The 16,143-nt window shown below is 27.5% G+C and overlaps 1 protein-coding gene across 1 annotated transcript; it reads right to left on the bottom strand.

Annotated features, from left to right (window-relative positions):
• Nucleotides 1-585: 585 nt before the first annotated feature.
• On the bottom strand, nucleotides 586-15,106 carry LOC132937481 (uncharacterized). The gene is made up of 8 exons (XM_061004304.1): nucleotides 14,954-15,106; nucleotides 8,924-9,106; nucleotides 5,696-5,898; nucleotides 4,560-4,704; nucleotides 3,782-3,915; nucleotides 3,589-3,714; nucleotides 965-1,030; nucleotides 586-901 (listed from the first exon to the last, which is right to left on the bottom strand). The coding sequence occupies exons 1-8, from the start codon at nucleotides 15,030-15,032 to the stop codon at nucleotides 734-736; spliced, it is 1,104 nt and encodes a 367-aa protein (XP_060860287.1). The 5' UTR covers nucleotides 15,033-15,106; the 3' UTR covers nucleotides 586-733.
• Between the last annotated feature and the right edge of the window lie 1,037 nt (nucleotides 15,107-16,143).

Consider the following 16,143-nt stretch of genomic DNA (forward strand, 5'->3'; position numbering starts at 1 on the left):
TGTTAGAATTTGTTTCGTTGCTTTGTTGAAGAAACTCAGTATTGACTTTGATTTTCCAAAGCCAAGTGGGGTTGTTTGGATATGTGATTTAGATCTTAACAGATGTGTGTATATTGAGTTTATTGGTCAGATTGAATAAGTTGTCATGTATGGATGGTTTTAATTGAAAATGTTCCGTTTGTTGTTTGGTTCTTGAAGAAGTTATTGTATCCTATGTGGTTTTGAGTGATTTTCCTTATAATTTCTTAATTTAATAGTTATTTTGCTATGAGTAGATTAAGGGGAAGTTCTCCAGCATAGCATAGAATGCTGACGGATTTGGTTCTTAAGGATCGTATGTTATAGTATATTACAAGATTATCAATAAAAAATAAACTTTTAGTAGATAATATATTGGTATATTTTTTGAATTTTGCTAATAAATAATAATAAACCTTATTTAAATAAGATGTATTTTATATAATATTATTGTTACCAATACTAAGGTCATAACTTAAAATTAATTTCTGGTGGTGATTTAAAAAAAATTATTTTATGAAAATATAAAATTATTCTGGTCACAATATTTACCTGTTATTTTTTTTCTACTTTTTCAAAAAAAAATAGTTGGATCTTGATCTTTGCATACGACCACCAGTTACGGTCATGTAAATTACCAGAAATACAATGATAAAAGTTTAACATGAAATTATCTAATGATTTGTTTGAGGATATTATCCAAAGCTTATTGATGCTATTTTCTGATTAATAGATCACAAGGTTTTGAGGTAACACCATTAAAACCATCTAGAAGAGCGTAGAACGAAGCAAATGGTTTTTCACATTTACAGAGATTTGTAGGATCATTCATATCTATATTAGAAGTAAAAAATCCAACTCCGTTCTCTTTGGCAAATTTACCCTAAAAATTTAAATTATTAAAAATAGATACAATAAATATTTGTATTTACCAAAAAAATATTACTTTTTCATTAAATGACTCCAGAGTATCTGAACAAAAAAGACATGTATCTGACGGATTTGTGCACATCTATAATTTTAAATAGTTATACAAAGTTAAATAATTTTCTATACAAATTGGTAAAGCGACGTGAAAAACAAAAGAAAAATTAAGGAAAAACGGGAATTTTTACGCAAAATCTGTTTTCGAGAAAATCGATTTTGGATTTTGGTGTAACCCTAAAACAAATGACCGTAGGGATTTTCTATACACCATAAAATTATTTTGACTCTTTTTGAGCTGTTTACGGACATTGTCAGTTTTCAATTTTTTTAGTTTTTTTTTCTATAAATATCAATAAAATTTTATCTGTTGAGTAAAAAAGCTTGAAAATTTAATAGAAGGCTCCTAGGTTATTGTTTCAAAGGCACATGAAAAAAATTAAAAATCCTTAGTCACAGTTTTTATTTATAAGCATTTAAAGTTCAAATGTTGACAAAATACGGAAAAATCACAAAACTTAGCAAATCATTTTGAGTTGAGAATTCATAAAAATGTTTGTTTTTAAATCTAAGATACTTGAAAATTTCACTGAATGTTTGTATGAGCATTTTCTATACACGATAAAATTTTGAAAATAATCTGACTCTTTTTGAGCTGTTTACGGACATTGTCAGTTTTCAATTTTTTTAGTTTTATTTTCTATAAATATCAATAAAATTTTATTTGTTGAGTAAAAAAGCGTGAAAATTTAATATAAGGCTCCTGATATATCGTTCTAATAGCAGTTGAAAAATATTAAAAATACATAGTTAAAATTTTTTTTTATAAGCATTTAAAGTTCAAATTTTCACAACATTTATCAAATTTATAATTTATTAATATTTTGTAGTTAAAAATTTATAAAATGTTTAACTTTTATGTTTAAGGATTTAAAATTTAAAACAAGGCTCCGCGTAAATAGGTTATATATAAATTACTTTATTCACAATAATATCATCAAATATCCTTGGTAATATCATAGGCTGACTGACTGTTTTCACTCAGAATCGTTTTTTTTTTACAATGATATTATATCATTGAATTCAAATTTAACACCATCCATTACAGTGACCCACTTGTAACCTACTGTACAGCAGAGTGACATCCACTTATCCACCTTTTTTAAATTTTAATTATAAATATTTTACAAAGATAACTTACTCAAAAATGAAAATATCGTAAAATCTAACGAGAGAACAAAGATATTCTTAGTAGGGCTTTGCATCCGAATCATTTAATCGGGTTTTGGATTTTGGGTGCTGCATGTATTCGGTTGTTATAACATCCAAATAAAAGATTTAAACAAACGTTTGGGTGTTAATAACCGTTATTATTCGAGTAAATATTGGTTAATGTGGGTGTTCAGTAGCTAATAGAACAACATCATTATTAGATTCTGAGTGGAGCAATGAATCATAAATTTATTGATTTTACAATAATGTGTGCATTTTTTTTTTGTGTCAGTCATCATTTAAAATAGTAAAACTGCATCAATTTTTTTCAGCAGTATCTTGTTCGATCGGAAAGTGAATCTTGTTGGTGTATTGAGAAGTTCAATTTTAAATTCCCAATAGTTTTCAAAGCACCGAGAAATACAAAAAAATATAAAAGAAAAACGGGAATTTTTACCTAAAATCATTTTTGATTTTGTTTTTTTGTGTAATTCTGAAACAAATTAACGTATATACAAGACATTTTCACTGGTTGTTTATATTAGAATTTTAGTTTTTTATTCTATAAATATCAATACAATTTTATGTGTTGGGTAAAAAAGCTTGAAAATTAAATAGAAGGCTCCTAATATTTTGTTTCAAAGACAGATGAAAAATATTAAAGTCCAGTCATAATTTTTTTATAAGCATTTAAAGGTCAAATATTGACAAAATACTAAAAATTCTGGAAATTTTGAGTTAGAAATTCATAACAATTTTTCTATTTAAATCTAAGATTTGAAAATGTAATACAAAATTTGTCATAAGTTTGTCTACTTTTATCAAAAAAAAAAATGTTTACAAGCAATTCAAATCAAATTTTTATGACTGTTTGAAATTCATATTTTTCACACGCTTGGATATTCACTCGATTTCTCATGTGGCAATTTGTTGCAAATAATCTGGTTTTTATAATTATTTTTACTAGATATTTTTTTATATTTTAAATATTTTTACATGTACCAGATATTACGATAATAAATGATAATTATTATTACTCAAATAATGTAGCGAGTAGAAGCCAAGTAGCGTAAAAAAATATAGATTTTTACAAAGAAATATGCGATGTGGGAAATCATTTGAGGAAATTAAATTAGTTATTGAACATTTGAAAACGTGTTGGTTGTATATGTAAATTCGGCATCAGCCGAAACATTTCTTTTAACAATGCGAGAAGAATGTTTACGAACATCTATGACAAGCCTACGAGTCTTTTGGGCTTAGACTGGGCTTCATAATATTTAGCATTGAAAACAATTGAAAGAGAGTCCAGTTATCCCCTCCCCTTCCCATAAAACATTAATTTACCCCACTACTTATGCGAAATAGCATATGATCATAGTAATAACTTGACTAATAATAAGTAATTTATTAGTTTATGTTAAATTTGTTTACCTTTTGAATAGTCAAATCACATCTAGTATTCGAACCTTTGGGATCAGACGAAGGGTTCAATTTATATCTAAAATATGTTTTTTCTTTTGGAAAAGATGCCTGCGGTAAGATACATTTTAAATTTTCCTAAAAAAATAGAAGTGATTATAATATGATACAACTCTGTACTTTGTATATAATAATGCTTCAATACCAATGTATAATTTGTACTTTTTGAAGTCATTGGAGCTATTCCAGTACTTATCAAGTCATTAGTGCAGTCATTCAGGTACATTAGAAATATAACGAAGAAATCCGTTACAGGAGCTATCACCTTGATGTCCAACCCTATATATATTTTTTAATTTACATGTGAGTCATGAAACCGATATTTGTATATTATTTTATATTATATTATATTATCTTATATTATAATATATTATATTATATATATTATATTATAATATATTATATTATATTATATTCTAGACTGCACTTTTTGACGTTGGACCAAGACTAATTGTTCATGATAATTGACATTTGAAAATGTCTTAAGAAAACAGTTGTATTACCAACTATTAATAATCAGCTCTTTTATATTGATGCACAAATGGTCACTAAACTTACCTAAACAAAAAGAAACCAGTTGATATTATGTATTTTTACTCATTGGTTAAATACTACTTATTATTCTATTTTTTTTAAAAATATTTTGTTGCGATGTAGTTTGCGTCATACTGTAAATAGTGTGCAGCTAATATAATATCATTATTGGAGGGTAGTATACTAGTAAAACTAGTAAAGCTGTGTCATCCTCAAATATGGCTATCATTTTATTCAAATACAATTTTATCGATCTTTAAAGAAAAAGAAATCTATGGTTATAACGACAAAAGATACATCCTATATATAGTACATATATTTAAGACTTGAGTTTATACACACATAACCTTTTATTTTTATAAATCATATTAATTAACACAGATACTCACAAGGTATCACTGGAGCAGTAAACTGATCTACAAGAAATTTCCCTGATACTTCGATACCAATTTCCAATTGAGGAAAAGACGTTTTCATCACCTCAAGATATTTTTTTAAATTTTCAGAATATCCTGGAAATTCTATGGCATTTTTCTAACCAGAGAAAATTGTTAAAATAAATATTAGTTTAATTATTTTTTATGGAATATTATAAGTTTTGATAGCTGAAAAGCGTTCTGTTCTCGGTCATTAAATTACAAATATATAGTTTATGAAAAAATAAAACAAAACAATTTCTAAGTACTTTAATCCATTTAAAATGTTAAGTGTATAATTAATAATATTAAAAATTATAATGTTTATTAAGGGGATTCCATACCGTGATTTTCTGCTTTGTCTAACACACGCGCGACATAGGATTTTTGACGGATTCTTTGCCAAACATATCAATTGATCTAATGAAGTGCTTCTCCAAAAATTGAAATACAAAAATGTTTAAATACTCTTTTTTAATATGACGTTTTCTGAAATTTGGGGGATAGTATCAAAAATGTAGGAAAGTTGATTTCAAGTAGACCTGACGACGAATTCAAATCTGTTTTCAGAATTCTCATCACTTCATTAGATCAATTGATATGTTTGCAAAGAATCCGTCAAAAATCGTATGTCGCGCGTGTGTTAGACAAAAACAGAAAATCACGGTATGGAATCCCCTTAATAAATGAGTTAATCCATCAATATTAGATTATATTATAATTTATGAGTTATAAACGTATAACCCATCATGATATCAATAATCAATGAATATTCAATAGTAATTTAAACACAATAGTGTAGCATCAAATAGTGTAGGTACAATAAAATTAAGTTTATAATATATTTGAACAAAATAATTGAAAAGTTCTATATATTTTCATAATATATTCTATCAAAGTTTGATTTAATATTATACAATTTATTTTATTCATGCTATGGAGATTCTGCGAGAATTGTAAAATTAATTTTGATTGTATAACAAAAAATAATTAAAATGTAACTATATAATATATATTTTGATACCTACATCTCAGCTTGAATACCCTACAGTTAAAATTAGAACAGATGCTTTTATTAATTAAAAAATTTAAAGTAAATATGTTGTTACGCCATTCTCGAAAGTTGTTAGAATAAGACCAGTGATTCCTGGATGTTCGTCCAGAAAGGCCTTTAAGCCTTTCATTTCATCTAATGAGTTGATTCCTCCATTACAAGCTTCGCAAGCAAGCATTTGAGTCCATTCCGATTGAGTCATGTGGCCGTAGTATACATATGTAGGCCTCTTAGCCTTCAATATTTTGTCTAAATTGTCTATTTAAATTATAAAGTACATAATTACATGATAATATATTAAAATCTTTAATATTAAGTAGATAATATAATTGTGTTATTCTATTATCTAGACTTTAGAGTCTAATTGAATGACTATACATTAACTTGTTCAGGATTCGATTAACCATTAAGCAATATAATATTATAAATTATAATCCCGTACCTAATTAGGTCACTAACCTAAAAGGGGGACATCACATCAATTTTGGAATGAATTAAATTATTTATTTTAGATTCTGAGCGGTGTGATGAGGTTCATCATTATATAGTATTTTGTCTATTAGAAAAGTGGATCAAAATGATACTTTAAAAAGGTCATTTTTCGATATTCTCAATAGTTATTTAATGTCACGGGAAAAACCACTGACAAATTACGAAAAACTGCTAAAAACAGGATTTTTATTTCTAACGCTTTGTTTATCACCATAGAAACGAACAAAAATAATAATACTATAATATTAATTCAACTTACAGACTATAATATATAATAACAATATAATATATTCAGATTGATAAACTGTCTTCACTCAGAATCGATTTTCTTATATAATGATATTATATCATTGAATTCAAATTTAATACAATCCATTATACAGTGACCCACTTATGACATATTGTAGAACAGAATGGCCAAGGCTGGGCATTAACGAGTTAAAAGTTAAAATTAAGTTAAAACGTTATGTTAATTTACTAGTTACTTTTTTTGTTCAATATAACCTTTAACTTAATAAGTTACTTTTTTTCAAGATTAACGTGTTAAGTTTAAGTTAATTTTAGTTCAAAATTTTTTAAATTAAGTTAATTTTTGTCTGAAGAATAATGCAAATGTTTGAATGAGTTTTTACTTTGATGTATCATTTTAAACTTCTCCAGTAATTTTCTCGAGCGTAAAAAAAAACTATCTAATAAACCATATTATGTTTCTGGAATTTTTTATTTTTCAAATTAGCAAATTTTAACTTTACACTAGGTTAAGTTACTTCTTTTTTCAAAGTTGACTTTTAACTTAACGAGTTAACCAAAAAAAATACGAGTAACTTTTAACTTAACTTACCGAGTTAAAAAAAATCGTTAACTCGCCCAGCCTCGAGAATGACATCCAATAACCTTCTTTTGTTTTTAAATCTACGTTTATAAAAATATTTTATTAATTTATGATGTACAAAAGGTTTCTTACCATAACTACCATAACTATTAGGCTGTTTAGGCCATTACGCATGATAGCGTTTTTGAAAAAGTGGCATAAAATCGTATCTAAATCCAAAAATTTGTATCTAGTTTGCACACGGATCAGTGATTTATTTACTACGAATGCGCTAACGTGGACGGATCAAGGACTATGTGCTCTGTCGGAACGCGTTTCGGACTGAGCATGATAAAAGTGTGACTGCTATAGGAACGTATTCCATAACTGGTATAATATGTTACGTATCGTAATTTGTAACAACCAACCCTCTAAGTCCAACAATTTGAGTTTGTATTTCGCTTAACTCTACTGCTCTTGATCCGTTAGCCGTTCGTTCAAGGTAGGTAGGTAATAGTTTCACCGCTTATTGAAACAAATTTATTAGGTCCACCGTTTTCGACTAATTTTAGCCTAACTATAATATTTTTTTACTAGAAAATGTCTATGCTTCGACGATGGTATTATATTAATTATTGTAACATTGTTATTGACAGTAAATTACTTGCCAAACATATTTTATTTGATTAATTTTATTGTTACACAACTATTGGTAATTGTTATAATTCATAGGTACCTACTCTACCAATGTAAACGCATTTCTAGTATGACCGTGGCTACACGAGGGACCATGATGTACCTACATCAATGTACAAAATAATACGATTCTTGATTTTCCCAATGTCGATTATGCTTCTTCCGAATTGTTTTAACTTAAAAATGGGCTTATGGGCCCATTAGCCCATTCTTAAGGAAGAAAGTGTACCTACCACTGATCGCTCATTTTCACAGTCGAACAACGATGGAACAGAACTAGATATACGCCGATATTCTACGTACAATACATTTCGAAGAGATTATAAAAGACTGCAGTTACAAACGGTGAATAAAAAATGTCAAATCTAAATTAAATTAAAACTTGAAATGCAATTAATTCAGTTTTTTGTGTTGGCAATTGTTTATTCATCGGAATACATAATTTTTAAATCAGTACCTATTAAATTATTATTATTTCATTACATACATTAGGGCAATCACATTTTTCAGTACTCCTCAAAGTACTGTCTCATCCAGCCTTTAATCTTGTTTAAAACAGAATTGTTACATTATTGAGTTCTTTGTTTTCCAATCTCGACTTCATAATTGAAGGTCCCGGTGCAATAACCAAATATGTCCACATTTTTTTCAAAAATAACATTTAAATAAGAAATATTCAGAAAAAAAGTCTCTATCGATTGGTGCAGTAAATAGTGTTGAAATAAAATAATAAAAACTGATTTTTAAATATCTATTATGTGCAATTACCGCATATTATATATGTGATATGTCCGGATATATCTGTTAAAACATTATATATCCATTTTTTTTTCATTGGGTGAATGAACCAAATACGTTTGGACATAACTGGTTTTTGCTCCCAACACTTCTATTCAAATTTTGATATTGGCATGAACATAACATTTAAACCATAGGGAATGGGTTTAATCAATGTATCTTATTGTTAAAGAAGAATAACACAACGATTTTAATTTTTGGTTCTTTTACCAATTTTTAGATAGATAGTTTTTTATGTTTAAAAAAATGTACGTTCTTGGATTTTGCACCGGGGCCTTCATATTATCTACATGCAAGTATACAACTACAGATTATATGAAAATAATTTCATATAATCTTTGATACTACATTGTCTAATTTTCGTACAATCAGCCCCCAAAATTTAAGTTTAGTTATAATGCTTATACATTTTAAACGTCTTAACTATTAGACTTTACATATTATATTATATATAAATGTTAATTTTAGTAATATTAGTTATATTACCTATAACTTTTTTTTCATTTCTGCACGCACAAGGATCACCATAAACATGATAGTTTAAATCCACGAAAACCCCATCGTAAATTATAGATGTGCAAGCGTCTGGTATGGATGAAATGTCGACTTCCGGTAAACCACATTCCGCATTCATAAAACCAGGATGATTGCAGGCTGCTATTCCAGGGCCTGAAAATAAACTCATATTTTATACCATATATTACATGGTGCATTGTCCATATATACATTTAAATATAAAGAACTGCAGCAGACTACAAAAGTAGTTACAACTGGTTGTAAACAATTTATTTCATTTCATTTTCTGAGTTGGTCTATTTTAGAATCAGGTAGGACTCTCAAAGGAGCGTTTCTTGTTTAAGAAATACTTTTATCCTACATAAAGCAAAAATAGTAAGTTATGTTCTTGGTATCGATACCTAGAACGCAGACAGAATTTTAAGTACAAACACTTTAAACGATAAATTAAATATAAGACACTTAAAACTTGGACAAAACTTTGTCTGGGTACAAATGAAAAAATATAAAACTGAACGCTCAGTAGTTATGGCTTATCTTAACCAAAATGTTCAAATGCACTCGATTTCAAAAAAAATAATATTCGAACTGCACTTGATCCGACTTTATTTCAAAGCTAAACAAATGTAGAAAAAAATATAAAACCTCCATATATATTTCTATATTATTATTTTAAAATCGTAACTTTATAGTATCTATTTAAATTGTAAATATTTATTAATTAAAAAAAAACAATTCAATTTAGATTCTGAACGGATCGATAAATGTATTTTTTTACAATGATGTGTGTTTTTTTTTTGTGTCTGGGGTATCTTTTTAGGGCAGTAAAATTACATACATTTTAAACTTTGAAGGTGGTTTCAGATAAAAACTGAACCTAATTGATATTTAAAGAGTTTAAAACTAAAATATTCTTGATACAATGCAAAATTGCAAAGTAACTGGGACAAAATAAAAAATAAACTGTGGAAAAACGAGAATTATTACGCAAAAATTGCAGTATTTGACTTAATCGTTTTTATTTTGTTTGGTGTACCTAACTCAAAAACGATTAACTCTAGTTCAGTGGTTCTCAATCTTTTTTGTACTATGACCCAAATTTCCTACGAAAAATCTTTTACGACCCACGTGGTTTAGCTTTTCAAAAAGTAGTTATAAAAACAAAATTTGGTTTTTACTTTTATTGGGTATTTATTATTTTATAGGTTTATAATCAATATATTTTTACAAAATAATGTACTTTTAATAATGAGGCGTATTAATACCTGTCGTAATACATAAATATACAAAAAATTATTATTTATTACCCACGTAATTTTTGGTACTATATTACTATAATTATATAAGTATATTTAATATTAATTTAACATAATTTTCTTGGAATATATATAATTCAATAAATTTTTCACGACCCACCAATGGGTCGCGACCCACAGTTTGAGAAATGCTGCTCTAGTTACTTGAATTACTCAGCAAATATTAAAATGGAGTAAGAAATGGTATAATTTTCTAAATATTTTTGAGCAATTTATATTTAAAAAATGTATTTTTTAGTTTTAGGTTTTCAACCAAGTTTAGAACACATTTATCCCTTTTGTGTTCGTCCAGCGTCCTTCCAGCATCCGTCCGACTCCGTATTAGTTACCAGGACGTAATTACAATTTTTGATATTAAGTTATTTATTTATGAATTGTATGTGGAATTATTATTCGTTGCGTTGTATTAAAAAAGGTTTAGAAACCTGGGATTTAGCACGCTAGCAGAGTGAGCTTTCGAAACTAGTTTTTCTATAAATGTCAGTATAAAAATTTCCCAAGTCAAAAAGTTTTAACATTTAATACAAGATTCCTCATCAGCTGTTTTTATTGATAATTAGCTGTACCCCCACAGGCGTTAAAAAATTATTTTTTAGGTAAATATTTATGGAATATTAAATTTTTATAGCTAAGGATTAAAAGTTAAATTCAAGGTAGGTATGTTTTTTATAGATATTTTAAGTTAACATTAGTTATTTTGTTGTAATTTAAAAATAAAATCGTGTGTACTTCCATGAAACTTTTAACGTATATTATTTTATATTTTATACACACAACGTAACTGCAATGTTTTCGGAAAAAAATTATCAACTTAACATAATACTATAATAAAAATATTAATTACTTTAATAGCAATTTAAATATATATCATAAAATATACGTCTTAATATTATATAGACTGATGGTCTATTTTGGAACAGAATCGTTTTTCGTTTGCAATGACTTATCAATTATCTTTGAATTAAAATTGAAAGTTAAAATTATATGTGATTACTAATTTATTTTTATAATAAAAACAATAATCTTAGAAATTACATATACAAGTTGTTCTTTCGAGCGTCGATTGATATTGGATATTAAATAGGTTATAAGTAGGGCTCGGATGTTGTTGCACTAAAAATGTTATAAAATTGATTGCATTATTGCTGTGAAAAAAAACCCAAAATTGCACTTAAAAATTGCAATAAAAAAATATTTTGTACCAAAAAAATTTAAAAAATATATTAAAAAATTATTTTATGAAATGGATTAAGTCATTTTATTAAGTAATATTAAAAAGTTTTATTAGGTAGGTTTTAAACGAGTAGATAATAAAAAGATTCAAATTCAAATTCTCGTCAGTTGTCATTAAAAATCTGGTAAATTGTCCGGTCTTCTTATTTTTTCAGAGACCTATAAATAATTTTATCAAAATTTAAAACTTTTTATTTAAACTATTTTTATTTTTTTTTAAAAAAAACTTTACCTTACCTTAAAAATTATTGCACTGTACTATAAACGACTTCTTCAGGTTCTCAAACTCGAAAGACCTTCGATTAGAAGACAACAAATTCTTGTAGATTGAAAAACCTCGCTCGACGTCGACCGAGGTTATTGGTGCATATTTAAAATAAATGAAGTCTTGAATAGATAATTCTTCTGGTAATCCTTCTATTACAGTTGTTTCATCGATCAATATATTAGATATTTGTTGAATAAATTCAAAACCTTTATTTTTCGCCAGGATATTTTTAAACTTTTCATTAATTAACATGCCGGTGTTTCCTGATACTGAATTTAATTTTTCACTAACATTTCTGACTATTTCAATGCTTGTTGCTAATGGAAGTCCTTGATTTTCCAATTTTTCTATTGTGTCAGGTAAATATCCAAAGTTTGTATGAATATATACTAAATCCGTTTCCAACGACGGATTATTCAATATTTTTTGAGCTTCTTTAATTGAAATAGCATCGTTTTGATTGAGCTCTAGTACGATATTTTTTATTTCTTGAAAATAGGTACAGTAATAAGAGGCAGCTCTTAGCCATGTACCCCAACGAGTAATAATAGGCTCAGGAGGTAATGGTACATTCGGGGCTCTATTTTTAAAAAAAAATACACGAGCCGGGCATTTCAAAAATATTTGTTATACCTTAGAAATTAATTTGTCAACTTTGGTAAATCGTCCTCTTATTTCTTCAGCAACTCTATGTACACCATGTGCTAGGCATGTAACATGGACCATTTTAGAATAAAGCGCGCCAATTGTTTTTCCTGCTTTGACCATGTACGGCGCCGCATCACTAAGGAATAACAATACATCATCATGGCGTATACCATCAGGCCAAAGAAGAAACATGGATTGATCAAAGACTTTTGTGATTGTCGAATAATTTGTCTTCTCGAGCATTTCTGAGTTTAAAAGATAAACTTGACCAGGTTTGTTGACTTCCAATGTACCTATAATGACGTTGGCTATGTATCTACCTTGAACGTCGGTTGTTTCATCCACTGAAACCCATATTATGTGTCCGACAATATTAGATCTGATTTTGTTCATAGTTTCTACATAAATATCATTCACGTAATTTTTACGCAAAGTGCTTTCATCGGGAATTTCTTTGTTGGTATATTTTTCCATAAACAAACAGAAATCCTTGTTGTTAACTTTATTTAAAGGAATATTTTCAGATAACAATGCCTTGCAAAGATCTTTCGAAAATGTACATTTTTTTGAGTATAACGTTACTTGTTGCTGTATTTTTGAGGTTGTTGCGTTTTGATGACGATTTACGGAACGGGTGTGTTTATCGGTTTTTAAGTGTTGTGTAACTATGTATCTTCTTTCAGCAGATACTCGAGTTTCACATAAGTTGCAAAATAAAACTGAACCGTCACTCGAAAATATGTTTTCCCCAAACTCATCGACATATTTGTTTAATACGTTCTTCATCGATGGCTTACTTTTCGGCATTTTGACGAACAAATTAGAAAAAAAAATACAAAATAGTGTGTACTGTGCGGTGTTAGCGAAATACGGTGCGATACTGAACTATTATAAATTGAAACATGCATTTGTCCCAACATTTTATCATTGTATAACAGTCAAGTCGTTATTCTTATCTTGTTATTGACTGCAAGCCTAAAAATACTTCCCGTAGTCATGTTATAGCGTAAGACCGCGCTATCTACTAATTAAATGGTTTTTCCAGTTACCGCCGACGACGACGGTCAAATAAGCCGTCACGAGTCACAACCAACAAAGCCCGACATAACCATAGATTAAACCTGTATAATCTAACAAAAAAAAGTGAAGACACAAAAAAATACATAAAATTGTATTGAAAATGTATTGAAAATGACGACAATCAACAAAATTGCAATAAAATTGAAAAAATATCAAAAATTGCAAAAAGTTACACTTAAATTTTTTATATATTAATTGGTACTCGTTTGAAACAAATTTATAACCTACTTAGCAACGAATCCGAACATTAGAAAAAAAGTTGCAAATGCAACAACATCCGAGCCCTAGTTATAAGTAGATAAAGATAACAATCAAAACGACTGAAATTCTATCATTATCCTTTTTTCCATTTGTTCAATGCGCTAACCTATTACCGACAAATGGGCTGACATCTGGCTGTAGTGTATTGGTGTATACCTACGTTAGTGCGCTCTATGTCCTAAATTTACTATTTATGTTGAATGTAATAATATAACAACATAAGAAAATTAGTTGAGGATTTTAATAGGGGTATCACAATAATTAAGGCAGTCCAATTTTTTTTTATTGTCAGGCACCTATTTCTTTATCTTAGTAACTATATATATATTATGTAAGTACGAATGGGTTGAAGGGTTAAAAATCTAATGTATAAAAGAATCAAAAATTTGAAAAGTTGTAAAATATTATATATTATATACACATTACTTTTTAATTAACATTTTCAGTTTTTATTTCGAATTATCTATGATTTGTGAATAAATAATTGGGAAATGTAGCAAATAAAAAATTATTTGAAATACATAGTTACTGTTTTTTTTTTTTAACTAAGCATTAGATGTCAAATTTTGACTAAAATCTAAAAATCATGAAAATTTACAAATTATTTTGAAGTTAATAATTCATGATTTTCTTTTAACAACTATGATAAAAAGTTTGATACAAGATCTCTATCATAACATGTTTATACTAGAATTTTAAAAATGTAAAAGCGTTAAGCCATTTATTAAATTTTTTTTGAACGTTGCAAGTTTAAATATTAACGAAATAGGTAAGATAGTTGTATTAAGTATAAACAAGGTATAAACCATAAACGTAATAATTATATAATATTATATCCTCAATGTATTTCTGTTATAAGTCAAAATATATCGACTGTAGAAACTTTAAATATTCCACTGTATAGGAAGTAGATACCTACTGAAATTATCATTTCCTATATACAATGAAATATTAAAATGCTTTTTAAAAATTTTAAGTATAACCATCTTTAAATTAATTAACAATTTAATAATTATATTAATATTTACAAACGAGTATAAAGTATATTTAAGTGAACCTAAAAACAAATTATAAAATCTTACATACAGAATACTAATGTATGTATAAAACAGCATATTTACAAAAACGTCAAATACGTTTGTAGATATTTGATAAATATTTTTTTCAAATAAACTATTTAAACAGAAAGCTCACCTTTTTTAGCTTGTGATTGTGTTTGTACTGTTAAGATAAGAATATTACTAATTAAAAGTAAAGAATTGTAAAAGTTCATTTTTATTAATTGTGTATAATATTATAAAGATTTAAATTTTTATTCGCAGATACCGTCGGAGTTATTAATACTTATTTAAGTACCTACACCATAAAAAAGCTGTTTATAAATTATAATAAACTAATATGTATCATATATTCTGCTAGTAATGTGTTTTTAATAAATTAGTGTACATTTTATTGATTATATAATGTTTACATTAATGACATTAAAGTTATTTGCACAACAAATATCAAGCGTGCTTTTATACAGTTGCACACATAAATACATGTTGCATTACAAACATTTTTTGTATTTCAATTGAATGCTGACAGTTTACAAGCTTTATATTTAGTAATTGATAACTATAGAGAGAATATTTATGACTCAAAAAACAGTTTAAGCCTAAAATACACTGTATAATTATTTTTTTCAACCTCAAAGATATACCTACTAATGTAGTAATATAGGTTTGTATTCACCTACTATGCTGTGTTCGCAATTTACCATATGTAAGTTCACTATCTGTTAATATACTGTTCAAATAGGTAACCATAAGTGAGTCTTACTGGAACGCCATGCTTGATGGCTAAACATTTAGATATAATATGATTTTGCTTCCAAACGCACAGCAGATTATACCCAAAAGGACTTATTTAATCATAGGTTATTCAACTACTAGTTTTATATAGGGTCATAGGGGTACACCTACTTACAACATTTCACATACATGGACATATTTTTTTTAATTTAGTCATTGGATACTCACTTTTCATTAAAAATGCTATCAATAGAAGTGTAGAAAATAAATCAAAATTGTATATCATCTAGGTTTTGAATGGGTTTCTGACTTTCTGAGTAATACTTTATTGTTTTCAATCTAATATAATACCATGTTCTAACTAACTACCTATTATACTTTTTTTTTGTATTATTTTTTTTCTACTTTCAGTGACGTTCTCAGAAATTTTCACTGGTTGGGGGGGGGGGGGGGGGGGGTAGTGGATAATTTCTAGGAAATGTAGGGGAACTATTGAAGCACAAAAATACAGGCTAGTAAGAATATGGCCAATTGTGGGAGGAGTTAAACCTAATGGATCATCACCTTCCCCCCCGTGAGTACGACAATGCC

The sequence above is a fragment of the Metopolophium dirhodum genome, chromosome 1 (genome assembly GCF_019925205.1).
Source record: "Metopolophium dirhodum isolate CAU chromosome 1, ASM1992520v1, whole genome shotgun sequence".
NCBI classification, from domain to species: Eukaryota; Metazoa; Arthropoda; class Insecta; order Hemiptera; family Aphididae; genus Metopolophium; species Metopolophium dirhodum.